This window comes from Papio anubis, chromosome 13, assembly GCF_008728515.1.
Source record: "Papio anubis isolate 15944 chromosome 13, Panubis1.0, whole genome shotgun sequence".
Classification (NCBI taxonomy): domain Eukaryota; kingdom Metazoa; phylum Chordata; class Mammalia; order Primates; family Cercopithecidae; genus Papio; species Papio anubis.
The window spans coordinates 56045253-56073062 of NC_044988.1; the positions used below are offsets into that span (position 1 = coordinate 56045253).

The 27810-nt window shown below is 35.9% G+C and overlaps 1 protein-coding gene across 4 annotated transcripts; it reads right to left on the bottom strand.

Moving 5' to 3' along the window:
• Nucleotides 1–147: 147 nt before the first annotated feature.
• On the bottom strand, nucleotides 148–27810 carry C9orf72 (C9orf72-SMCR8 complex subunit). 4 transcript variants are annotated; one of them, XM_003911622.4, is made up of 11 exons: nucleotides 27659–27810; nucleotides 20627–21114; nucleotides 19484–19543; nucleotides 16345–16440; nucleotides 15538–15602; nucleotides 14167–14239; nucleotides 12407–12523; nucleotides 10108–10343; nucleotides 4250–4307; nucleotides 2146–2255; nucleotides 148–2016 (listed from the first exon to the last, which is right to left on the bottom strand). In XM_003911622.4, the coding sequence occupies exons 2-11, from the start codon at nucleotides 21068–21070 to the stop codon at nucleotides 1830–1832; spliced, it is 1446 nt and encodes a 481-aa protein (XP_003911671.2). In that variant the 5' UTR covers nucleotides 21071–21114; nucleotides 27659–27810; the 3' UTR covers nucleotides 148–1829. The 4 variants fall into 4 exon arrangements, with proteins under 4 accessions (XP_003911671.2, XP_003911670.2, XP_021783152.1 ...); XM_003911621.4 differs by lacking the exon at nucleotides 27659–27810 and adding an exon at nucleotides 27379–27461; XM_021927460.2 differs by lacking the exon at nucleotides 27659–27810 and having other exon boundaries at nucleotides 148–2012; nucleotides 20627–23117.

The window sequence follows — 27810 nt, forward strand, 5'->3', positions numbered from 1 at the left end:
TATAAAGGATCTTTAAATATTTTTTCTTTGAAAAGACAAAATTAATTTTAAAAAAAGTTTATATCCAGCATGACTGTCAGCTGAACAGAAGCTGATCGGTCTTCAAATATCATAGTATTTTCTTCTGAACAAACAACTGAAAGAGGCAAAATTTCAAATATATTTTATTCAAAATTCTCCATCTAGGAGAAAAGATATATAACAATGTTTACACATGCTTTAATAACTTATTTCACTGTACAACTTACATTCTGTATAACAGTACAATAAACCAGCCAAAGAAAATAACCAGTTAGCACTTAAATAAGAATCTATCATGTAAAAAACATAGTATGGGACACTACGAGATAGTATTTATATATTTTTTAAATGACTGAGCTACAGTACAACAGTCATCTAGTTCAGGGGTTGTCTAAAAAAATCAAGCTGCCACATCTTTCTGATTAATGATGGGAAAGCTATTATGACCTTTCACATTAGAACATGTCATTTTGTTGTGTAAATTTGGTGGCTGGGGGACAGAAGGGCTCTATTACCTTTATCCCTTTCTTATAAATATATTTTCCCTTTTATGTTACTTCCAGTTTTAAATAAAATATTTGTGTTTGTGTACACTACAATGTCAATATTGTGTTAGAATTATATTAATCAGTTATTTTACAGCCAGCAAAATGGTCCAAGCGCATTAAGGAAACAAAAGAAACAGATCACTTAGCTCTGCCAAAGTAGCACCTAGAAAAATAGCACTTCAGTAAAATTTCTCCTGCTATTCCTTATAGCCTATTGCAGGCAAATGGCAACAACTTCAAAAACATGGGCAGAAATGTAAGAAGGAAGTACTCAAGGAACTATTTTCTGTTCCTGAAAAAAAAGATCTTATTAGTTAATATATTCTCTAATGCATTTTATAATCTCAGAGTTACAATGATTGCCAAAGCAGGTACATGGTAAGACTCTGCAAGATGAAAATGACTGACCAGTGAAATCTGAACTTCTTCCAAGTAATTCGATTTTCCAAGGGAAAAAAAGGCACAGGAGGTGCACATTTCAATTTGGCTCAAAAATAATGAAAATTAATTTAAAAAGTTGGCAACAACTACTAAAACATAAAATACAATTTCCTTTTACAGAGCTCAACTATATAGAACATCAACAATAGCAACAACAATAAAACAAACAAAACATCCTAACTGTGGTTCACCATGAGCAGGGACTATAGAGAACTATCAGACATTTCTACAGACTGAATCCCAAGGGCTAAATCCACAAAGCAGGATCTAATAATCAATTCCAATTAAACATCTGCTTGATCAATTCTCTTTCTAAAGCTTATCCTATGTTGAAGCTCACTTTCTTTCTGTGGAACTGAAATCATTTAAAGGCTCTAATTTTCAGTTGATTGCAGAAGTATTACAGTAATTCCACACACCAAAGAATGCCAAAAGATAGAAAGTCAACTAATATCTGTAAAAGCGAACTCGGATTTCACCTTAATACATGTAAAGCATGAATCATATATTTCAAAAAAACAGCAGTTGTGGTCAAGTTTATATCCTATTATTATATATTTAAAAGACAGCAATAATACCTATTATATTGTAAACATAGGTCTGTATCCCAAAAGCATAAATCTAGGAAAAGAGACATCCAATGTAATGATGCACCTGACATCCCCTCACAGACTCTTGTGAGAACTGTAGTGTAACTTACTTAACTGCAATTGCCGAGCAGAGCTCTGGAGTATGAGCCAGGGGAATGTTTCCCCACACCACCGAGCTACTTTAGCAGCGATCACGATTGTGATGGAATAGGCTTATTAAGTTACACATTTAAAAAGTCATTAGAACATCTCGTTCTTGTACACTAGTGTAGAAAGGTCTTCCAAAGATAAAAGAGTGTAGGCCTGGTTTAATTTTCTCAGCCAGAGCCATTATTATGTTAAGATCGCCCTCTGCTGTTAAATCAAGGTCTATCTTCAGGTTCCGAAGAGATTTAAAGGGCTTTTTTCCCTTCTGCCTGAAAGTAATGGAAAAAAAAAAAAAAAAAAAAAAAAAAAGCAAAAATTATGATACAGAAAATGTACAAAGGAAATAAAACAAAAAACAACGTACAAAAGTTTTTCCTCCATGTAGGAGTTGTACTCACGTATCATCTTCTATATATTTTATTAGTGTCAAGGCTTTTCTGTGAAGGACAAGTAGAAACTGTGCAAGGAAAGTACTCCTGAGAGATAAGCCAGGTTTCAGCTGAAAGACCTGCAGGGAGAGGAACCATTTCAATACATAATTTGCTCACATTCTACTTGTACAGCAATGTTTCTAGGACAGTGTTAACAGTGCTTGGCAGACAATACACACTAAACTTCTCCTTAACCATTTCCACTGATGCCCCCTAGTAGGAGTGTGGTATAGAAGCACTGGGTGTAGGAACAATCTGACTTCTTTTTTTTTTTTTTTTTTTGATATGGAGTCTAGCTCTGTTACCAGGCTGAAGTGCAGTGGTGTGATCTTGACTCACTGCACCCTCCACCTCCCAGGTTCAAGCGCTTCTCCTGCCTCAGCCTCCCAAGTAGCTGGGATTACAGGCACGTGCTGTCACGCCCAGCTAATTTTTGTATACTTAGTAGAGATGGGGTTTCACCATGTTGGCAGGATGGTCTCGATCTCCTGACCTCGTGATCCACCCACCTCAGCCTCCCAAAGTGCTAGGATTACAGGCATAAGCCACCATGTCCGGCCAATCTGATAGTTTTTTGAAGTTTTCTGATTTATCTTTAAAAATGCACTCAAATTTTGCATTCTACTTCAGAATACATCCATGTTTGTTTCACTATTAAAACTCATATGTAAGCTATTTCATATTTCTTAACTTCTTCTGCCCAAATCTTCAAATAACATTGAAGCTTCTAGAAGATGAGCCTATGGTTTTGAGACATTCATATATCTGTACTTTTGCAAGGGGTGGAGTGGGTGGGTAAGAGTAGAATGTGTGCATGTGATGAGGTGGACAGTGGGAGGGATTTTCAGTTTGAGAAATTCCATGCCTACGAATTTTCCTTGAACTTTGCAATATGTCACAGACCACATAGATCTCAATCCAAAATTTCTAGTAAACATAAGGATCTCATTATTTCAAAGCTTTATCTATGACACAGTTTCCTGGCCTGATCCCCAGAATGTTATTATAACAAAACTGTAATATATTAAGAAATAAGTTCCATATAATCTACAATTTCCTTCAACTGTGTAATTAAGTAGATATTTTTTAAAAGAATGAAACAATAAAGATGTTATCATTTAAATAAGTACATGATGTTTCAAAAATATTTTTGACTCAATTCAGGCAAATAAACAACCTCCCTTTCTCAAAAAAAAAAAAAAAAACTTACTTGAGTTATAGGTTAATGCTTGAATTAAAATGTTTGTTGTTTGAAGTAATGAATGCTGCATCCTTAATTGTTAATATAGAGGCTCTTCCCCATTAATAAGTCAAAAGGAAAAATCATTTAGACACTTTAGAAAGACTGAACACTACAAAAAGCACCTAATAAAACAGATTAGGACTTAATTCTTAATTCTATCATGTTTTATATATATAAAAAAATAAAAAAATATATTATACTCTATTTGTCATATATAGAGTATATGTTATATATTTAATATATATGTATATATGTTTATATGTTAATATATAACATATATTTATATATTTTTTAACATATAAACATATATATCCTACAGTGCCATAATATATACACACACACACACATATATACTTGTACTACATATATAGTACAAGCATTGTAGGATATATATATGTATATATTATATCTGTAAAAGCTAACTCAGATTTCACTTTGATACATGTAAACCATGAACTCTATGTTTCAAAAAACAGTAGTTGTGGTCAAGTTTATATCTTATTATTTTATCTGTAAAAGGCAGCAACAATATTTATTATATTGTAAACACCAATATTTATTATATTGTAAACATAGGTCTGAATTCCCGAAACATAAATCTAGGACAAGAGGCATCCAATGTAATGATGCACCTGACATCCCCTCACAGACTCTTCTGAGAACTGTAGTGTAACTAACTTAACTGCAATTGCTCAGCAGAACTCTGGGGCATGATCCAGGGAAATATATAAATATATATATATAGAGAGAGAACAGGCATTGTAAGATATATTAAAAAAGAAAACATGTCATATCATTCACTCTGACAATCTCAAGTTCAACATTTACCTGATCCAGGAAGGCTTTCACTAGAGTGTCTCTGTGTAAGACATCTTGAAAAATATTCCTGAAGAAAAGAAGAAAATGAAGAAAAAAGTGCAAATGTTGAAATGGCTATATAATGCTACTTTCCACCATCCCTCACTTGAGCCAACATTTTAAGTTCTTATAAATTGGTATTACATAAAAACATATTTGTAAGAATATAGATGTATATATTTGGAGATACAAAGCATACATTCATTTATTTACTCAAGGATATCTTTACATTTTACTGGTGTTTGTCAGGCTAATAAGTAATTTTTTTCTCTAAGGAATATAAGCAGTCCCCAATAAAGGTATGTATGTACCTATCAATCTATTTTAGTACTCTCATCTTTTAAAAAAAGTAGAGACCCTTAGGCAATTAATAAATAAAACTACCAATTCTTGCCATATCAAAAACAAAACAAAAAAACAAGCCAGCAACAAAAATAAGCACACAACCACCACCATCAAAAACCAAAACAAACCAAAAAATATGAAGAAAAATCTGAGATTAGAGAACACACTCAGATGATTATCCATTGGGTTTGCCTCAACAAGTCCACCATCTATAAGTAACATGAACCAACTATCCAAGAAAGTACTACCTACCTTGGCAATGACCAGAGTGAGATGTAGCAATATAATGGCCACTTAAAATAATGTGTGCCTAACACAGCACCTAGGATATAGTAGGTGCTAAAGCAAACACACAAACAAGACTATTCCCTTCCCAGGCCCCACCTCCCTTTCATCTTTTCTCTTCCATTTTCCCTAGGTTCTATTCAGGCCAGAGTGGTAAGAGAACATTTAATAAGGGAAGGAGGTTTTAACTGAAAGTGGTAGGGATCATCCTATACCTGACCGGAGTGGCAAAAAAAGAGAATGGGGGTGTGTAGAAGCAAACAGGAAGGTAGGTCAAGTTTTCTAATCTTAAGAAATGAGTGTACCACACTACAGAAGAAAGAAACAGTAAAGGGGAAACATATCAGCATTTTATCATTATTGACTGGGCACTGATAGTGCCCCTTCTTGGGCTTTGTAAAGAGAATAAGGCTTATATTTAAGTCAAGTGGTCTTATTATACCTGTTCCACTGAATGAATATCTTAGTCATAAGTGAATTAGATAAAGCAAGGTGTTAAAAACAACATTTCCATTTGTTTGTGTCATCTCTGATTTCTTTCAGCAGCGTTTTGTAATTCTCGTAGAGATGTTTCACCTCCCTGGTTAGCTGGATTCTGAGGTATTTTATTCTTTTTGCGGCTATTGTGAACGGGACTGTGTTCCTGATTTCACTCTCACCCTGGAAGCTGTTGGAGTACAGACAATGCTAAAACTTTGCTGAAATTTTTAACAGATGTAGGAGCTTCTGGGCAGAAACTATGGGATTTTCTAGGTATAGAATTATACTGCCTGCAAACAGAAATAGTTTGACTTCTTCTCTTCCTATCTGAATGCCTTTTCTTTCTTTCTCTTTCCTGACTGCTCTGGCGAGGACTTCCAGAACTATGCTGAAAAGGAGAGATGAGAGTGTGTATCCTTGTCTTGTTACGGTTCTCAAGGAGAATACTTCCAGCTTTTGCCCATTTGGTAAGATATTGGCTGTGGGTCTGTCATAGATGGTTCTTATTTTTTTGAGGCATATTCCTTCAATGCCTAGTTGGTTTAGGATTATTTTTGTTTTTCTTTTTGAGACAGGGTCTCACTTTATTGCCCAGGTTGGAGTGCAGTGGCACGATCTCAGCTCGCTGCAACCTCTGCCTCCTGGGCTCAAGCAATCCTCCCACCTCAACCTCCTGAGTAGCTGGGACTATAGGTGCATGCCACCATACTAAGTTTTTTTTTTTTCCTGTAGAGATGGGGTTTCACCATGCTGCCTAGGCTGGTCTTGAACTCCTGGGCTTAAGATATACGTCCGCCTTGGCCTCCCAAAGTGCTGGGATTACAGGTGTGAGTCACTGCACCTGACCTACTGAAGGTTTTTAACATGAAGGATGTTAAATTGTATTGAAAGCCTTTTCTGCACCTATTGAGATAATCTTGTGGTTTTTGTTTTTAGCTCTGTTTATGTGATGAATCACACTTATTGATTTGTGTATGTTGAACCAACCTTGCATCCCAGGGATAAAGCCTACTTAAAGTAGATTAGCTTTTTGATGTACTGCTGGATTTGGTTGCTAGTATTTTGTTGAGGATTTTTGCATCTATATTCATCAAGGATATTGGCCTGAAGTTTTCTTTTTTCTGTTGTATCTCTGCCAGGTTTTGGTATCAGAAGGAAGCCGGTCTCATTAGGGAAGAGTTCCTCCTCCTCAATTTTTTGGAACAGATTGAGTAGGAATAATACTGGTTTTTCTTTATACATCAGGTATAAAGAGATGACACAAACACATGGAAAAACATTCCATGTTCATAGATAGGAAGAATCAATATTGTTAAAATGGCCATTTGCCCAAAGCAATCTACAGATTCAATGCTATTCCTCTAAACTATCAATGACATTCTTCACAAAACTAGAAAAAACTATTTTAAAATTAATATGAAACCAAAAAGGAGCCCAAATAGCCAAAGCAATCCTAAGCAAAAAGAACAAAGCTGGAGGCATCACATTAGCCGACCTTATACTAAAAGGCTATAGGAACCTTAACAGCAGGGTACTGGTATAAAAACAGACAGACCAGTGGAGAATAGAGAGCCAAGAAATAAAGCCACATAGCACCTACAACCATCAGATCTTCAACAAAATTGACAAAAACAAGCAATGGGGAAAGGACTCCGTATTCAATAAATGGTGCTGGGATAATTGTTAGCCATAGGAATTAGAGTGAAACTGGATCCCTTCCTTAATCAACTCAAGACGGATTAAAGACATAAACGTAAAATCTAAAATTGTAAAAACCCTGGAAGACAAACTAGGAAATACTATTCTGGACATAGGCCCTGGCACAGATTTTATGATGAAGACGCCAAAAGCAACTGCAACAAAAACAAACACAAATGAGACCTAATGAGCTCCTGCCCGGAAAAAGAAACTATCAACAGAGTAAAAAGACAACCTACACAAGGGGAGAAAAATATCTGCAAACCACGCATCTGACAAAGGGATATCCAGAATCTGGAAGGAACTTTAATTAACAAGCAAAAACAAACAACCCCATTACAAACTGGGCAAAGGACATTAACATTTTTCAAAAGAATATATACACACAGCTAAAAAGCATACGAAAAAATGCTCAATATCACTAATCATTAGAGAATTGCAAATCAATTCTCTAGGAATGCCTATTATTGAAAAGTAAAAAAATAATATGTTGGCAAGGTTGTGGAGAAAAGGGAACACTTATACACTGCTGGTGGGACTGTAAATTAGTTTAGCTATTGTGAAAAGCAGTTTGAAGATTTCACAAATAACTTACAATAGAACTACCATTCACCCTAGCAACCCCATTATTTTGTATATACTTAAAGGAATACAAATTGTTCCACCATAAAGACACATGCATGTGTATATGTTCATCACAGTGCTATTCATGATAGCAAAGACAGAGAATCAACCTAAATGTCTATCAATGGTAGACTGGATAAAGAAAACATGATACATATACACCATGGAATACTATGCAGCCATAAAAAACAGATGGAGCTAGAGGCCATTATCCTGAGTGAACTAATCCAGGAACAGAAAACCAAATACCGCATGTTCTCACTTCTAAGTAGGAGCTAAACATTGAGTACACATGGACACAAAGAAGGAAACAGCAACACCAAGGCCTACTCGAGGGTGAAAGAAGGGTGGGAGAAGGGTAAGGATCAAAAAACTACCTATTGGGTACTACCCTTATTACCTGGGTACACCAAACCCTCACGACACGCAATTTACCTGTATAACAAATCTGCACATGTACACATGAACCTAAAATAAAAGTTAAAAAAAAATTTCCAGTGACCAATTTTTCATGTTTTGGCAGTGACTGGAATTATTTTAAAAAGTTAAAATTAAAAATGACAAACATAATTAACATGTAAAAACACACACTGAAAAGTAAAATGAGTCTGTGACAACAGACTTAACAACACACAATCTAGTGGCTAAAAATACTATTTTTTGAACAATTTTGTGTTTAGAAAATTTAGAAAATTTAGAGCTGGATGCAAAATTTTAAAATTCAGGATATTACTTTGTCATGATCAGCAAAATGACAATAGCTGTTTAATTATAGTTTGTCAATCAGCAAAACAAACATAGCTGGCTAAAAATGATTAAGAAATGTTAAAATACACATACCTCCTCTAAAACACAAAACAAAAATACTAAATGGTTGCAAACTCATTCTGCAGTTCACTAAATTTCCTCAAAAAAGCTCCCAAGCAACCAATCAAAAAAGGGAAAAAATGCTAAGCACTTTAGGAAAAAGGAAAATGTTTCAAGGCACAGATTAATTAGAAAACTTCTACATGTCTATCAAAATTTACCAATATGTAAAAACTTACTGACATGGAATTTCAGTTTGACCAATTCATTTTCTAAAACAATTCCCCCACTACTTTCTCAAGAACCAATAAAAACTCTGGAGAACTCGGAAAAAATGGGTCCTATATTAAGTCATCTTTCTGCACCTTGAGATATATAATGCTGGGGGTCCCTTGAACAAGATGTTACTATTCAACGCTTTTGGTTAACATTTAGTGTGTAATTACTGGTGCTCCACATGTCTGTTGCCTAAACTCAAACTTATTCTGTAGAGACACAGGTCAGGGTTGTTTGCCCCAATTTTTCTATCACCTTACACACTTATACCTGGGTTATTACAGTTAACACTTACTGTTGTTACCTTCTATATGCCAAACATTATTCCAAGCACTTTTTTTTTTAACAAGACAGAGTCTCATTGTCCCGCAGGCTGGAGTACACTGGCACATCATAACTCCATGTAACCTCAAACTCCTGGGCTCAAGAGATCCTCCTGCCTCAGCTTTCTGAATAGCTAGGATTATAGGCACACAGAAACACATTCAACTAATTCTTTTTTATTTTTTGTAGAGATGGGGTTTCACTATGTTGCCCAGGCTGGTCTGGAACTCCTGGCCTCAAGTGATCTGCCTGCCTTGGACTCCCAAAGCTCTGTTCTTATAGGCATGAGCTACTGTGCCTTTTTTCAACTAATAAAAGAGAACCACAAAAGTACACTATAATTCTTTTCCTAATTTCAGAACATCATTTAAGTGTTTACTTAGGGTTTTAGGATTATAGATTTATCATCATCCTTTTTTTTTCTTTTCAAGTTGGGTCCATGCTCAATTAATTATCATTACTTTTCCTTTTGAATTTCCTGATCAGACTGTTTTTCTTAAATACGAAGTGAGTAACAGTATAAAATGCAAAGTAAAAGAATGCTCTATTAATATATTTTACCAGTTTTGTTGTATTTTATATTCATATGTCAAGAAAAAAAAGACTTAGAATTACTTCTCTGGTTTTGTTAGTAAGTCCATTCAGTAACTTATACAATAGACTATATGCAATGTAGGGGCTGGAGCTGTGTGGTTAGCCACTATTAAGCCCAGTACCTAGAACAGTGCTTAGGAGCTCAATATATATTTATTAAACAAATAGTTACATATTCACTTTAAGGGTTAATCTTACCTATTTTAGGGTAAACACAATTGTATGGAAAAAGAAGAACATTTAAGAAAAAAATGCTTGATTAAATGTTTCTTCAAGCACAATTCTGCTAGTAATATTTCTTTCTTTTTAAATGCAACTTCTGTTTTGTTTTTATTCATAAAAGACACAGTTTCATATTGCTTGACTACAGTACCAGCAGACAGAGCATTACGTACAAATCAGGAGTAAAGCTTTCGTCAGTGTAGATGATCGTATCCTGAGCCATGTCTTCTTCTGAAGTGGCTCTCCAGAAGGCTGTCAGCTCGGATCTCATGTATCTACGCTGATTATAAATATGTTCATGACAGGGTGGCATCTGCTTCACAGTATTGACATCCACATCTATGTGTGTGGTGGGATATGGAGCATACATGACTTGCCGGAAAGGCAGCACAAAGCTTCCAGTTGAATCCTGTCAAAATAAAAGGAAAATGTACTGTCTTACATGCCAAACGATATAATTGTTTTTCAATTTTTAAAAAATGGTCTTTGATTTAGCAAATCCATCTCTAAAAATTTATCCTAAGAAATTATTCATGAGTGTGTTCAAGTTTTAGTGACAGAAGTGTTCAGTATAGCATTGGTTTTAATAGCAAAACATCACAATAACCTAAGCATCCAAAGAAAGTGGTTAAGTAAATAAAAATGAATTCATTATTTAGCATCTAAAGATGAAGTTGTTGAAGTTTATGTTGATATTCAAAAAGGCTTAGAATCTGCTGTGAAAAAAGCAGATTAGAATATGCAGAGATGATCCAGTGGGGGTGGGAGTCTTAAAGAAAATACATGCAAAAGGGAAAAAAAGACTAGAAAGAGATATGCCAAATATTAACAGTGGGTATTCACTGGATTTGAAATTACAAGTGTCTTTTAATTTCTTAATTATTCTATGCATCTCAATTAACACGTATTTTTATAAATAACAAATTTACTTCTTTCCTAATCAATTGGGGGAGCCAGTTACCAGGTCATAATAACCTACTGCATATGAGGTACTGCGCCATATGCTGTGAACAGAACAGAAGAAAGAGGCTATTTCCATTTTTTCACTATTATAATGCTGTGATAATCATCTTTGTATAATGTCAAAGGTATTTTCCAGAAAACTATATAATTTGTATTTGCATGAAGAACTATTAAATATTTTTTCATTAGATCATAGTTTTGAAATTTCCTCTACACATCTGGTATAGGTCCCTTTCAGAGCTAAAATTATATAATTAAATGAGAGGGTGCTGAGGAAACAAAAGTATTAAGCACTTTATAATGCCTTAACAGGAGAAGTTCTAATTTACAGATTTGTATAACTCAAATAGAAACTGTGTTTCCTTTAACTAGTTTCTATATTTAAATACTATCATTCTGAGTTCATAGCAGCACATTATTGAAATTGCACAAAAGCCTAATATAACTTTTATTTGCAACAATTTTTAAATTTTTTAAATTTCATTTTGCTGTGGCTACATCCTCAAGAAAGTAGTCACTATGAGACAATCACATAACCATTAGGAAAGCTATTTCTTCACGTCTTGGGACTATAATTAAAACAACAATAATAGATCCAACAAGGTGAACAACTTTCTTCCCTTTAATTATTGTAAATAATTGCTAATTTACATTTCTCTGTTTTGCTCCTTGAAGAGTAGACTCAAATGAAAGAAAACTATAAGTTTTTTCTAATATATATTATATATAGAAATACATATATTATATATAGGAATATATATTATATTTAGGAATATATATATATTTTAGTACACATACATAGGAACTGCTTAAATCCTGTATGCTTCTTAAAGATGTTTTAAAATTTTTTTCAACAAAATTCAAATCTATTTAGTTAAAAAGAAATGATCTTATTTTAGATGTGCAACCTGATTTAAGCATATTTAAAAAAAAAAAAAACAAAAAACCTGATGCTAGACATGTAGGTACAGGGACCCACCTGGAAAACAAAGGGTATTCTATGGTGTTACACTGATGATACTAACTATAAATCCATAAGACATATAGTCAGGCCGGGCGCGGTGGCTCAAGCCTGTAATCCCAGCACTTTGGGAGGCCGAGGCGGGTGGATCACGAGGTCAGGAGATCGAGACCATCCTGGCTAACATGGTGAAACCCCGTCTCTACTAAAAATACAAAAAACTAGCCGGGCGTGGTGGCGGGCGCCTGTAGTCCCAGCTACTCGGAGGCTGAGGCAGGAGAATGGCGTGAACCTGGGAGGCGGAGCTTGCAGTGAGCCGAGATTGCCACTGCACTCCAGCCTGGGTGACACAGCGCGAGACTCCGTCTCAAAAAAAAAAAAAAAAAAAAAAAGACATATAGTCTATGCGCAGAACTGTGCAAAGGAAGTCAGTCACTGGGCATGTCAATATGAGATACATTAAATGCTAATATTTAATATTTGTCTACAAAGAGTCTCAAAAATGATTTTAGAAAATTGGTTTCACTTGTGATAAGTAGAAACTATACCTTTAGCAGGCCTTGTACAAAGAGCCCTGACTCATATTTAAATGATGATTCTGCTTCACATAACCTGGAGCATTTTCTCTCTGCTGCAGTCAGAAAAAGGCATAATGTTCTGACTATCTACAAAAGAAAAGATTTTAGCATTAAAATACAAAGTTTTAAAAAGACCACTGATCTGCTTATGAAAGATATCTGACATTTTAATTGTTATTATCAATAAAACATATCCTAAGCAATAAGTATTCTTTAGTCACCTGGAACCCATGGGATATAACAGTTGTTGCTTAAAATAGGGATTCTGTGGTCAAATAAATTTAGAAAATGCTTGGTAAATTTACTGTATGGCATCTCAAAACCTTTAACATTTGGGTACATACTGTGACTCTTCAGGTGAATTATATAATATGCAGACTTTCTCAGACTTATTTGACCATGGAACCTTTATAACTTCTGTTTAGTGGGTCTACATGTGAAATTCATTGTAAGAAACATCAAAGAATGTCCAGATCCTCCAATAAGAAGATAATTAATTATTGAATTTGATTTAAAATAAGGAGGTCATTGGGTGGGGTTTAGAAGTCTAATAATATTCGACCTACAGCTCTATTAGTAAAAATAAAAAGGCATGTCACTATCTTGAAATTCAAATCATATTCAGAGTTATTATGTTAAAGCAGTGGTTTTCAATCTAGAGCAGTGGCAACTTCTTTCTCAAATTAAAACAAGATAAAAGGTAAGCTACTCTGCCTCAAGAGGATGGAGGATAGGAAAAATGTTAAAAACAAAAACAAAAGCAAAACCAAAAACCCAACTATGGAGCCTTTCTCCCTTCATAAAGCAGCTCAGCAGTCACTCTGTGGAACCTACGGCTTTGGAGGTCACAGACGGAAAGCCACCTGTTCGAGGTAACAGAAGTAGTAAGATCACTAGTCCGTAGATGCAATATAATGACAGAGGAATACTAAGCTCTCATAAATGGTTATATGAGAAATATAATTTTGATAAATTAAGGCTCATGTAAATATACAAAGTAGCTAGTTACAGAAAAAATAAATTATGAATATCTTTGTAAAGTAAATAATCATTTCCAATATATTTCCTATGTAAAACTTCTTTTAAAAAATTAGGTTTGCTAGAATTGAAAGATACATGTACTTATCTCTGAACTGTTTTTAACTAATGGTCAGTGAAGAAAAGTGCAAAATCCTTTAGTTTATTAGCTAATGCTTGGAAACGTAACTGTTCATTAATCCTTTATTAACTCAAGTAGCACTGAAGGAAAGGGTCAGAAACATTACTGAATAAAGTATAATCATCAATGACCACTTAATCCCAATAGCTCCCAAGAAGGGATAGATTTAGAAGGAAAGCCAAGACAATGAAATCAAGATGAATAAACAAATAACATTTCTTCAGAACTAGTACCGAAAGTACATGACTACCTTCAGATTTGTTAAAGATTACGTTGGGAAATAGAAGAATAGTATTTTTTTAAAATATCTGATTTTAATATATTCTCAAAACCATTTATACACATCTGACACTGGTATTTACAAGTTATCAAAATAAACTGATAAATGACTCCTATTCACTTTATTTCAAACTCACTGTTGCCACAAGTTGTCTCAGCAATTCGATGAGATTACATTGCCTCCTTATATTATTAGATCATTTTAATTGCAACCTACCATTTAAATGACAATCCATGATATATCATCAGTCTTAAAGAGTCAAATCATTTGCTAGATTATAAAATAAACTACCTTATTTACTTTCTCTGCACTGCTACCTACTACAACGGAACAGCCACAGGTTTGCAAGTGTGAGCTGATGGCACTGTAAGTTAAAGAAAACAGATTAAAAACATTGCCTATAAAACAGTTTAACAAACTAAAAACAAAAAAAAGTAGGTGAGCTCTTCAAAAAACTCAGAAGAGCTTTGCATGATAAACACCGATGATATAAGCATAATGTTATCTTTTATTTGTATAGAACCCTACATTTGCTAGAGACCTTTCACAGAAATTTTCTTATTGAGCCTTAAAACAGCCCAATTAGTTTGTAAAATATCATTTAATTAATGTATTTATTTATTGAAATACCATCATTTTATAGCTGAAGAAATTGACATGTAGAGAGATTAAGTGATTTACTTAAAGTCAAATGGGATTTAAAATGATGTATGAAAGGCTGACACTGAACAGATACAGGACTAAAGTGCTTCTGATTCAAGCCATTAAGGCTCTTAGGTTAAACACATTCATGCCTCTGATACTCCATCATGAGCCTAAAGGAAAAGACTGTGGACATAAAAGTGAATACTTGATCCTTTTACTTCTCTTTTTTAAAAAATAAAATTTCATGATAATCTGCAACTGTGAAGAAACATTAAAATAGAATATAAGATAATACATGTAAAGCACTTAGTATAGGAACTAACATGTAGGCACTGAACAAATATTGGCTATTTCTGTTAACCTTTTCCTTAGAAGAAATGTAAATAGAAAATGTTAGCTATTAGCTATTATTAAGTGTTCTTATGTTCCAGGCACTGTTCTAAGTGCTTTATATTATTTATCTTACTCAATGCTTATAACAACCCTATACATTAGGTACTATTATTATTATTGCCATTTTACAGATGAGGAAATAGGTGTATAGAGAATTCAGGGACCTTGCCCACAGGTACACAGCATTAACCCAGGGAGTCTGCTTTAAGGGCACAAACTCTTAAGTACCAAACTCCACTGCTGGATGGAAAAAGATCAGTATAAATATGAATAATTTTTTTCTAGGCCTAAATAACTTAAGTTCATCTACAGTACAACTTAATTTGAAAGGGTTCTTTTAGCTTTAATGAGAAGTAAAACAAGAAACCAGAATCAAGCAAGGGGCCATGATTTCTTGTCTGGGAACTATGGAAACTCAGTTTCTTTAAATAGCAAATGGAATAACATCAAATATATTATAGAAATATAATGAATGAAAAATAACACAAATTTAAGCAACAATTCAAATATGCAATGTTGTCCCTAGAACAATCTAAGTAGACAGTCTGTTATTTTCTTCCTTCCAAATCTTGTCATAGGTGAACATATGCTTCATTCAGGTTTTATGAAAAGAAAAATTCTTACTTGAGAAGAAAGCCTTCATGACAACTGTCACCAATATCATCATCATTGAGTACTGTATCAGCTATCTAAAATGCATCAAAAAAATAAAAAAATTAGTCTGGCTATAACATAGTGTTGAAAAAACACTTTTAATATACAAGTTTTCTGAAGTCTGGATTCAATATAACACACTGCCTTCATTTCTGAGAATCAAGACTCCCCATAAAACAATCTCTGTGCACTACCATCAGCTTTCAGAAGAACAAATGTGAAAGCTGGTCAATCAGGTTGTGTAAACAATTTTTACAAGAACAACTTCCTCTTCTGAGCTGTCAGACAGGAGACTAACCTAAATGACAATATCAGAAAACAACAAGAATAGTGTCCTAAAGATATCTCTTAACACTCATAGTGTGTGATTCAAAACATCCTCAACAAATGATTAAGGAAACTAAATTTGTGACTGTAAGTCAACTTCCATTAATGGCTACTGCTTTGGCACACAGTTTTGTTTCAAAAGGTACTGCATTAAATATTAATTGCTCCTATAAGAGCTGGGATCCTCCCACTTTTAGGAATTATAAAAGTAGTGAAATAAACAAAATAAATTTAATTTTGTCATCACTGATCAAAAATGCCTCTGTTATGCCATAAAATCCAGGATTTTGTGTGTGCTTATCTGTTCAAGTGGCTAATACTGCATGTGGATAGTACGTACGACGAAGTGCTTAGTATTAAAATTAGATTATTAATAATATACATAATAATATAACCCCAAAAAACTGATAAAGGGTATAATTGCTCTCATTTAAAAATATAAAAACTTACATCTATTTCTTCAGGAACACTGTGTGATTTCATAGATGAAAGCAGTTCCATTACAGGAATCACTTCTCCAGTAAGCATTGGAATAATACTCTGACCCTGCACAATAAAGTAACATGAAGTGAAGAAAATCACATAATGAATATGAGAGAAGCTGGGCAATAAAAAATAAAAATAACAGCAAACAATAACATTCTTTGATGAAAATACTTTGTAATTTGTTCAAACACAGTATCAAACAAGTCTACTACTTGTCTAAAGGATTTATACGCAATCCAAAGCTCACTTTTATTCTTTTTTTTTTTTTTTTTTTTTTTTTGAGACGGAGTTTTGCTCTTGTTGCCCAGGCTGGAGTACAATGGTGTGATTTCAGCTTACTGCAACCTCTGCCTCTCGGGTTCGAGTGACTCTCCTGTCTCAGTCTTCCAAGTAGCTGGGACTATAGGGGCTGCCACCATGCCCAGCTAATTTTTGTATTTGTAGTAGAGACAGGGTTTTGCCATGTTGGCTAGGCTGGTGTCGAATTCCTGACCTCAGGTGATCCGCCCGCCTCAGCCTTCCAAAGTGCTGGGATTACAGGCATAAGCCACCATGCCTGGGCCTAAAGCTCACTTTTATTCTTTAGAGAGTATGGAATCACTGGTTTCTCATTTATTGTTATATGCAATAATTAAGACATCATACCTCTTTTAGAAAAGATCTCCTTTAAAATTTATTCGAGATAAAAACATTTGTTAATTAAAAGTCATCAATATGTTTCATATTTAAAAACAAGGAAAATCAAGCACAAAAAGACTTTGAAATCCTTACCAAATAGGTAAGGAAAACCTGAATCAATACCCAGCCCCCCGATTCATAAGAGTATAATCTACCCAAATGCAAATCAAAATCAGCACATATAGTTTAAGAATCTTTTAAAACAGAAAAGTTCCCTTTGGACCTATTTCAAGATAATACTACTACTTATTACACCTTGAAATTGTAATTTTGAAATTGGTAGTTTATAGAATCAAACTGAAAATTCAGTATAACACATCACAAATGTAAAGTGTCTCAAATATGGGTAGTCCCTCATTTATTCACTACCACCACCAGTCTCATCAGTTTTGTGATCAACTTGGGTAAGTCAACTTTTTGAGATATAAACGCAATTGTCAAATGTCTAGGAATTTTTAGCTAAACATATTTTTAAAATCATACATTAAGATGAGTTCAATAGTAGTTGTTTTTCCTCACTTATTTTATGAAATGATTTTATTCAATGTCTTCATATGAAATGATTTTATTCAAAGTCTTCATATGCATCTTTAAGTTAGAATGTCTGTCAGACCCAGGGCCATTTCTGGAGTAACTTTAACCAGTTTTTCAGAGCCTCGTATTACTAAGTTGCTTGAGAATTTAAATGTGATGCTACCTCTGGAAGTTCTATCCTAAACCATATGCCTATTTGCAAAATGCTGAAAGTTTTATTTTAAAAAAATCATGCTTTAGTAACCTCCACAACTAACTATTCACTGTTTTCAGTTTTTAAAGTAATAATTATCATGCCTGTTTACAATTATGATTAACACCTTCAATCTAACAAGAATAATGACTAGATCCGTGCTAAATTTCCTTCCCTGTGAAGCAATTTTACCAGATGACAGCTACAACTGAAGTTGTTTCAGACTCATGCATCATCCCCAAACAGTATTGTTCAAAATAAAGTCGTTGTGAGATTTGCAAGAACTCAATCAAAAGGCAACTCCTCCTTTTCACGAAGAAGAATCTTGGGGAAAAAAAAAAAAATTCCTACAGGGCTAAATACAGAAGAGGCTCTAAAAGAAAAAGAAAATCTCTCAAGTTTCTATTCCTCCTTGTACTTCTCAAACTTGAACTTCTCAGCAGTAGGATAACATTTTTAAGAAGAGTACTTAAAAGAGAGACCAAAATTCATTAATAGTAGTCAACTTAAGTAAACGTTTCTGGTTTCAAAAAATAAAATCCCAGTAAAAGCAGAATTTTACTTGGTTTTAAGTTTCCTCATCTTGAGATAAGTCTACTTAATTAGTTTACTAATAACCAGTGGGTTAGAGGGTGGTGAAAGTTACCCCTTTCCTGGGGACCCTGCTTATTGACCAGCAAATAAAGACTGGCATTCTTTGGGTAAAGGGAAATCTTTTCTTGTTGAGTCAGACCTTTACACAGAATAACTGTCTCTGGACTGGAAAGCTATCTACAAAAGTACAAACACAACAATTTGGTAAAGGAGATCACGGCATAGGGTTCTGCATTATGGCCATATATTTTCACTTTTTTTTTTTAAATTACTTTTTAAAGTATCATCTGTCTCATTCATGTTAAAAAGAACCAGAGGAAAGCAAAACAGCCATGTTTAAAATATCGGAGTTTTACAAGGAGCAATGAGGGTCACCCACAAGAGGAAATGGAAGTAAAAGTGAAGAACCCTTTCTTCACTGGAGATTCCCCTTCAAAAGAACTTCTCTGCTTTACACTGAAATAGTCTGTACTTAATTTCTGCAGGGGAAGCCACGCCCGTGTAACCATGCTTCTCAAACTCTAGTGTCTGTTCCTCAGGGGCACTCAAAGCCAAAGTATAAACATGGCACATTTTCCTAGAGGAGAGGGTAAGAAATATCACTGACAAATTTTAATATTAAAATAGTTATATCATGGAATAAAATGTAAATTGCATGAGTCTTAAAGATACAACACAAGACTTAAAAGAAATACTGTTTGGACATGGGCCTATACCCCAGATACCTTAGGGGTACATATGCTCTCCTTCTGTTACAGCTACTTCTAGGAAAAAGTTCGAGAAGTAGTACCTTAAAGAACATATCACAGACAATTTTTAAATTTTTTACTATGAACAAGTTATCCAAAATTTATTCTGTGCAAACAGAAAAAAAAGGGAGCAAATATTAATTTGTAGATGCAATTACTATTTTCCTTTGTTTACTGATTTAACTCTTCAGGTCTAAGATATGGAAATCTTCCTCTAGTTTATTCTGTACACCTCCATAAAAGCTCCATTAAGGCTTACTCTGTATGTCCCCAAGGCCTTCACAAATGTAGCCATCAACCTTACACAGATACATGCCGTGAGAATAATATTTGACAGTATGCAATCTGCATATACCTGATCTTCCATTCTCTCTGTGCCTTCTAAGATAATCTTCTGGACATTTTCTTGTCTTTCCTGGGCAAGAAAGAATTTATTTAAAAAAAACAACCCACAACATTTTGATACTTACTTATTTTTCAATAGACATGTTCTTGTGTAGTAATTTAGTTCACAAGAAAAATACTTTCTACTTTAGGGAAAAAATGGGGGCAGGGGCAGGAAATTAACCCAACGAATGCATGTTCTTATAAACAACACAAAATAAAATCAAAACACCCTTTATTCTGCAGGGAAAAAAAAGATAACTTCACAGAAAATAATCAATGTAACATCTGCATAGTTTCAAAAAGGAAAAGAATGACTTGCACTTTTCAAATTAAACATTATGATGTTTAAAAGATTCTTCTGATTTTAAGAGTTTCATAATGTGAGAAAAAAGGAAGTAAGCCTGCAAACGTAGTAAAAAATTATTCTTTTAAAAGATATTATTTTTCCTTACTATTGGGCAAAAGCCTTTTAAAATTGGTAATGCTTAATGGACTTCCAGGTTAGTATCAAACTGGAACACAGGAAGGAGAACTTAATGTGTTCTTTAGATATACCAAAACTATACTGAAATGTAAATATCATTATATATTGAACTATAGGACTTAGGGGAAAACAATAATTTCTGTAAAATTAAAAGGAATTCTCTTGGGAACCATGCGGTTCAACCTCCTCATTTTATGAACCTGGGAACTTGGCAAAGAGGTTAAAGAGACCAAAGGCTACATAACCAACAGCTTATGAAACTATTATTTTGAACTTATACTTACACATAGTAGTAAGCGAAAGACAGGATTGTGCAATGAAAGGGAAACAAAAGTATTAGAGTCAAAGGCTCCCAAGAAGAATCCAGGATCTAAAAGTTTCTGCATTTGTTTAAGCTTTAGCTTTTCATCTGTAATGTGGAGCTACCATTTCCTACCTTCCACAGTTAATATGAAGATGACAGGCATCAGACCAGATGTATTTGTATCTAACAGGATAAATGCAAAATAAATAATATCTATTGTTTGATGTTCACTGCATATAATTTAAAAATAAGATTTATATGTATCAGAAAATAAGCTTTCAAAAGATAGGTTAACATGATTAATAAGCTGAAAAATCACTTACCTTATGCATCCATATTCTTCCTTTCCGGATTATATGTGTTAATCTATCAACACACACTCTATGAAGTGGGAGGTAGAAACTAAGTTCTGTCTGTGGAAGTATAATTGATAGTCCATATGTGCTGCGATCCCCATTCCAGTTTCCATCAAAGATTAATGAAACAATAATCACTCCCTTTTCAGACAAGACAAAAAACTTTACATCTATAGCACCACTCTCTGCATTTCGAAGGATTTCTCCATTTAGAGTGTGGTTGGCAAGAAAAGTTATTTCTCCATCACTGAGAAGTACCTGTTCTGTCTTTGGAGCCCAAATGTGCCTTACTCTAGGACCAAGAATATTGTCCCAGTAAGCAAAAGTAGCTGCTAATAAAGGTGATTCACCACTTAAAGCAATCTCTGTCTTGGCAACAGCTGGAGATGGCGGTGGGCAAAGAGTCGACATCACTGCATTCCAACTGTCACATTATCCAAATGCTCCTGAGATATCTAAACAATGACATATAAAACCAATGATTACGTTCAGCAATTTAAAGATATCCATCAAAACCCCAAATGATTCAGACATGTTTGGTTTGTCCTCTTAAGTCAAAGATGTGGAAGCCTGTTATCTCCTATCAGGATAAAGACATTCAACTAGTACAGTAGGTGCACATTAAATGTTTGTTGATATGATCATTTTATGAGACATAGTAACTTGTTACTTATATTCAGGGCATACATTAAGAAATTCAAAGAAATAGTGAACTGAAAAAATGGTTTCTTTACACTGATATTAAATGTTACATACTAAAGCTCATAGAATAGACCCGCAGTATTCCCAAATCTCCAGTCCATGTGCAAGTCTAGTATGACTGGAGATTTGGCCCCTAACCCACAGCAACTAAAAAGGAGAAAACCAGGAAGGGAAAGGCTCAGCTAGAGACTGACACTTGTGGGTTGAATTGTGTCCCTGCAAAAGATATGCTCAATTCCTAACCCTTGGTATATGTGAATGTGATCTTATTTAGAAATAGGTGTAATCGTGTTAAAATGGGGTCATACTGGATTAGAGTGGGGCCTAATCAATAACTTCTGTGTTTATAAGGAGAGAGATTTGGAGACACAGAGACAAGGGGTAGGCATCCATGTGAAGACAAAAGGCAGATACTGGACTGCTGAAACTACGAGGCAAGAAAGGAACGCTCAGGATTGCTGGTAACCACCAGAAGCCAGGAAGAGGCACGGAAAGAGTCTTCTCTCTTTTGAGGATCATGCCCCGTCAACACTTCCATTTCGGACTTCTAGCTTCTAGAATTGTGAGAGAATAAATTGCTGTTGTTTAAAGCCATTCAGTTTGTGGTGCTTTGTTACAGTAATCTTAGAAAAGTAATACAACACCTAACAACAGAAATACTTTAAAGCTGCTAAAAGGTTAAAAAAAAAAAAAAAAAAAAAAAAGACATCGAAATACCACAAGTCTGGAGCCATAACAAAAAATGGGCAAACAGTCCTGTATCCTCAGTGAACTCTCTGGGTATGAGAATACTAAAGCCCAATCCTGATGTTTAAAATGACATTGAAATATCAAGACAAAGATAAATATATTTAATATGCTAGTCAAGAAACCAATACAGCATTTTACCATTGCAAAGAGAGTTCTACACTAAATGGCTAGAATTTAAAAGCTTGAGTTATTTAGAATACATAGAAAACAGAAGGGCTAAATAGGGCCTGTTCAAGCCTTTGAATTTAATAAGAAAACAGACATGATGAGAAGAGCATAAAAGCTCACATCCAAGACAGAACCAAGGGCTCTTGTCCCCTTGCTCAACTTGTACATCTTAATCCACAAAAACATATCACTCTAAAAAGGCACATCCTATGCGATATTAACGTAAAACAAACATTCTTGCAAATACAGTTACGTACCATGTAACATTTCAGTCAATGGTGGACTGCATATATGATGGTGGTCCCATTAGATTACAATGGACCTGAAAATATGCTATTGCCTTAGTGACACTGTAACCATCATAAGGTCTCAGTACAATTTTTCAAGTCATTTAAAGTATAGCACATACAATTATTACAGTATACAACACTTGATAATAAACTACTATGTTGCTAGTATACAACACTTGATAATAAACTACTATGTTGCTGGTTTATGTATTCACTAGACTATACCTTTTATTGTTATTTTAGAGTGTACTCCTTCTACTTATTTTTTTTTTAAGTTAAATGTAAAACAGCCTCAGGCAGGTCCTTCAGGAGGTATTCAACAGAAAGCACTGTTATCATAGGAGGTGACAGCTACATGTGTGTTATTCCCCCTAAAAACCTTCCAGTGGGACAAGATGTGGAGGTGGAAGGCAGTGAGGTGGAAGGGAGTGATACTGATGATCCTAATCCTGTCTATGCCTAGGTGAAAGTGTGTGTGTTTTAGTTTTTAACAAAAACGACTAACAAGTAAAAAAAAAAAAAAGTTAAAAATAGGAAAAAGCTTCTAGAATAAGGATATGAAGAAAAAATATTTTTGTATAGCTATGCGTGTTTGTGTTTCAAGCTAAGTATTTTAAAAGTTAAAAAATTAAAAAGTTTACAAAGTTAAAAAGTTATAGTAGGTTCATATTAATTTTTTATTGAAGAAAAACTGTAAAGATAAATTTGGTGTAGCTTAAGCATACTGTGTTTATAAAGTCTACAGTGTGTACAGTAATGTTCTAGGCCTTCACATTCATTCACCACTTACTTACTGACTCACCCAGAGCAACTTCTAGTCCTGCAAGCTCCATTCACGGTAAGTGGCCTATACAGGTATATCATTATTTTTTATACCATACTTTAACTGTACCTTTCCTATGTTTGGATATATTTAGATAAATAAATACCACTGTGTTACAACTGTCTATAGTATTCAGTACAGTAACAGCTGTACAGATTTGTAGCCTAGGAGCAATAGACTATACCATATGGCCTACGTACGTAAAGGCTGTACTATATAGGTTTATGTAAGTATACTCTATGATGTTTGCATAATGACAAAATCGCCTAATGATGCATTCCTAAGCAATGTGTGACTGTACTATAATTGAAGACTTATATCTAAGACTGAAAGTAAAAAGAATTACATTTTCATCTAAGCAGATCTAAAACTGTGAAATCTATCATAATAGCAATACAAAGCAGCTAATAGGCAAATTATGATATGCCTATCTTTGCCATATGATTGCTTTGGGAGCTAACATTTGATCTGTAAATGTATGACAAAGTAAACAATTTTACTTAAATAGTTTTATCCACATCTTGTCAAGAGTGTTCAGTCTGATGGAAAGCACTGACTTCTATTTATAGAGCATTAGATGAGTGCTTTTATCACATTATGAGTAGGCATACAGAGCCTGGCAAAACAGTTAACTCTAAGTACGTACAGAAATGGTTGAACACAAAGACAGTTTTAACACGTGTATTTTTAATTTCAAAAATTCATTTAGGAAATATTTACTTTTAAATATGTTATATCAATTTAATAGTCTTAGGAGACAGCACTGGATATAAGCAGTACAGCTTGTTTAAAATATCCACTGTTTTTAGTACAATTTAAGCAATCAGTTTACAATGATCAAATACAGGAATGTAATCTGAATTGAAATGGTAATGACACTACTGCTGTCATAACTAACAACAGCAAACTGGAGGCCAACATAATGAATTAAGTTAACACGCAACCATACAATTATACTGTAAACATATTTTTCTTTCATTCTTTTAGGTTAAAAAGGTAGGTAATCATAAAGGCAATATCACAACTCTAATATTTCATCATCAAACTGAAAATAAAAGTATTTCCTAAAACAGAACTGAGCCCTGAAGCAAAATCTCGTTGAATTACAGGGAAAATTTTTACCACGTTGTGAAAATTGAACTATTATAGACTGCTAGTTACACTCTCACTCCTAACAGAATAAGAAAAAAAATGGGGCGGGCACGGTGGGTCACGCCTATCATCCCAGCTCTTTGGGAGGCCGAGGCAGGTGGATCATCTGAGGTCAGGAGTTTAAGACCAGCCTAGCCAACATGGTGAAACCCCGCCTCTACTAAAAATACAAAAAATTAGCTAGGTGTGGTGGCGGGCACCTGTAATCCCAGCAACTCAGGAGGCTGAGGCAGGAGAATCACTTGAACCCAGGTGGCGGAGGCTGCAATGGGCTGAGATGGCACAACAGAGAGAGACTCTGTCTCGAAAAAAAAAAAGAATAAGAAAGAAAATGAAGGACAAAGATCATACTGAATTGCTTAGTTTTAAATCCTACCAAAAGAAATAGTCTGAGAAATGAAATGTTACAGAGAAGTATAATTAGGAGAGCTGTACAATTATTTTATTAACACTTGAAGTCATTGTCTTTGGTGAGAAAAATCCATACACGCAAATGCAGCTGAAAAAAATCAGCTCAAAACCAATAATTGTTTTATGTACCTATCCTATGTACATGCAGTGCTGGCTACTCCAGAGAGTTACCAAACATTAGCCACAGAGTCTTTTGAGAGAAGCCAAGATTCAAACTGAGTGAGACGGTGGCTTGCTCAGGGTTGCACAGGGTTCATGAGAGGTTTCCCAATACACTTTCTGAAAGTAATCCCATATATGCAGACATGATTACCTTAATTAGCATCGGCTAAAACTGTTAGTAGAGTGCTAAGTTTGAGGTTTTGCTTTTTCTTTAAATGTTTGTTAAAAATCAACTATGTCTTCCCTGATTGGTATTTAGAAAGGTGGTTGGTCCACTGCTATTGTAAGCAAAATTTCTACGATCATAAAGCCCTCACTTCTTGTTTTTTAGAGACAGGGTCTCGTTTTGCCATCCAGGCTGGAGTGCACTGGCAGGATCATAGCTCCCTGTAACTTCAAACTCCTGGGCTCAAAAGACCCTCCTGCCTCAGCCTCCCAAGTAGCTAGGACTACAGGTGCACACCACCGCGCCCGGCTAAGTTTTTAATTTTTTGTAGAGACAGGGTCTAGGCTGCCCAGGTTGGGCTTGAACTCCTGACTTCCAGTGATCCTCTTGCCCCTGCCTCCTAAGGCTCTGGCATTATAGGTGTAAGCCACCTTCTCCAACTTGGCTCTCAATACTTGTAACCATGCAGTTTATTTTCCCCCAGTCCAAAGCGAAGCAGAATCCTAAATCGGTCCACTTTCCACAACAGGAGCTGCCCAGGACCACTTTAAGGACAGTGAACTGCTTACAGCACCAGAAAGTTCACAACACTTTCTCAATCTTAAACATCAGGAAAGACTGGGAGGTGAAGTTCATATCACTATCTGGCCATTTCTCACAGATCCAAGTTTCTCAGACAATAGGTAGGCTAATCTAGTCCTCCTGGGAACTACCTAATTAAGGTAGAATAGAGCCCAAGGGCAGACGTGAACAACAGAAGTCCTCCTTGGTTTACTTTGTTTCTCTGAAAGCAACTTTTGGAGTACCAACATAGCCAAACAAAATAGTTTATCAACTTCATAAGTTGCTTGTAATGTTTTCCTGGAGCAGATAAATGCTGCCTTAGTGAACAATCTGGAATGTGGTAACTACTCTCGTTTTTGTTTCAGATGTACTGTCAGCATGAGGCAGTTTCCAACTGATTGAGGGTTTTCCTCAAGTGAAAGGACTTGGCAAAGGTGGTGATAACAGAGCCCGTGTCAAATGACACCATATTTCAAGTATTCTGACTCCAGGTTATTAATATCCTCTATATGACAGTCTTGCTTCTGTGATATTCAGATTATGTTAAAAGTTTCCCAAAGTCTGAGAAAAATCATATCTAACAGTATTTTTGATCCTTTGTACAAAGTAGAAGTAATGCCAGACAGATTGTGTACCCTTGCTGTTAACTGGTGACGCACGGCAACAGTTTGAATAGGAATTTACCAACTGCCACAATCAGGCAACTACTCTACCAGAGCCTAACAATCTCGATTGCATCTGAAAGGGCCACCCCTCCTGGGAAAGTGCAGGACCTCCCTCCTGTTTCTGAATACAAAGCCTGTGGTGTTCCTCGTGGCCAGACTGACCCAGTGTGGACACAGACATGTAATCTGTGCACTTCTGTCTGCAACTGATTACCATCAGTCAAGTGATGCCCAAGTCACAATGGTCACTTCCTTTAAGCAAGTCTGTGTCATCTCGGAGCTGTGAAGCAACCACATCATGTCCCACAGAATAGGGAGTACACCGACTGGCATTGCTGCCCTCATATGCAAGTCATCAGCACTCCTTAGAAGCTTGGGCTAAAATTCTGCAGACGTCTCCACACCCCCATAGCACCCCGCATGATCTCCTCGCCATCAGGGACCGTCTCGGGTTCCCAGAGAACCCAGATTTGGTCCGCAGGAGCCGCTCGCCGCCTGCCCTCCGGCCTTACCCCGGGCGAGGCCTCTCAGTGCCCGAGGCTCCTTTCTCTCGAGCCCGCAGCGGCAGCGCTCCCAGCAGGTCCCCGGGAAGGAGACAGCTGGGGCAGCGCACTGCGGGCGGGAAAGCGAGAAAGAGGCCAGATTCCCATCCCTCGTCCCTGCGCCGCCGCGAAGCCCGGGGCCCAGATGCAGGCAATTCCACCAGTCGCTAGAGGCGAAAGCCGGACACCCGACTTCGGTCAGAGAAATGAGAGGGAAAGTAAAAATGTGTCGAGCTCTGAGGAGAGCCCCGGCTGCTACCCGCGTCTCTTCCCGGCAACCGGACGCCAAACAGACACCCGCCAGGACGCCGCCTCTTCACTCACCCACTCGCCACCGCCTGCGCCTCCGCTGCAGCCGCCGCCGCCGCCGCGGGCGCAGGGACCGCAACCGCAGCCCCGCCCCCGGCCCGACCCCGCCCCCGACCACGCCCAGGGCCCGGCGCCTGGCGCGCGTCTCTTAAGCTCCAGAGCCGGCTACAGGCTGCAGTTGTTTCCCTCTTTGTTTTCTTCTGGTTAATCTTTATCAGGTCTTTTCTTGTTGACCCTCAGCGAGTACTGTGAGAGCAAGTAGAGGGGAGAGGGTAGGAAAAACAAAAACACACACCTCCTAAACCCACACCTGCTCTAGCCAGGCCCCGCCCCCAGAGAGAAGGAACCGGGCAGCAGGGACGGCTGACGCATCAAGCGTCATCTTTTACGTGGGCGGAACTTGTCGCTGTTTGGCGCGCGTCTCTTTCCTAGCGGGACACCGTAGGT

What these genes read in the sequence shown, in the direction of transcription:
- C9orf72 (XM_003911622.4), bottom strand. Translation starts at nt 21,070, where the DNA reads ATGTCGACTCTTTGCCCACCGCCATCTCCAGCTGTTGCCAAGACAGAG. An exon ending in CAGAGAGAATGGAAGATCAG is followed by an intron (nt 16,441 to 19,483) that starts GTATATGCAGAT and finishes TTTATTGTGCAG; the next exon opens with GGTCAGAGTATTATTCCAAT. An exon ending in AAATATATAGAAGATGATAC is followed by an intron (nt 2,017 to 2,145) that starts GTGAGTACAACT and finishes CATTACTTTCAG; the next exon opens with GCAGAAGGGAAAAAAGCCCT.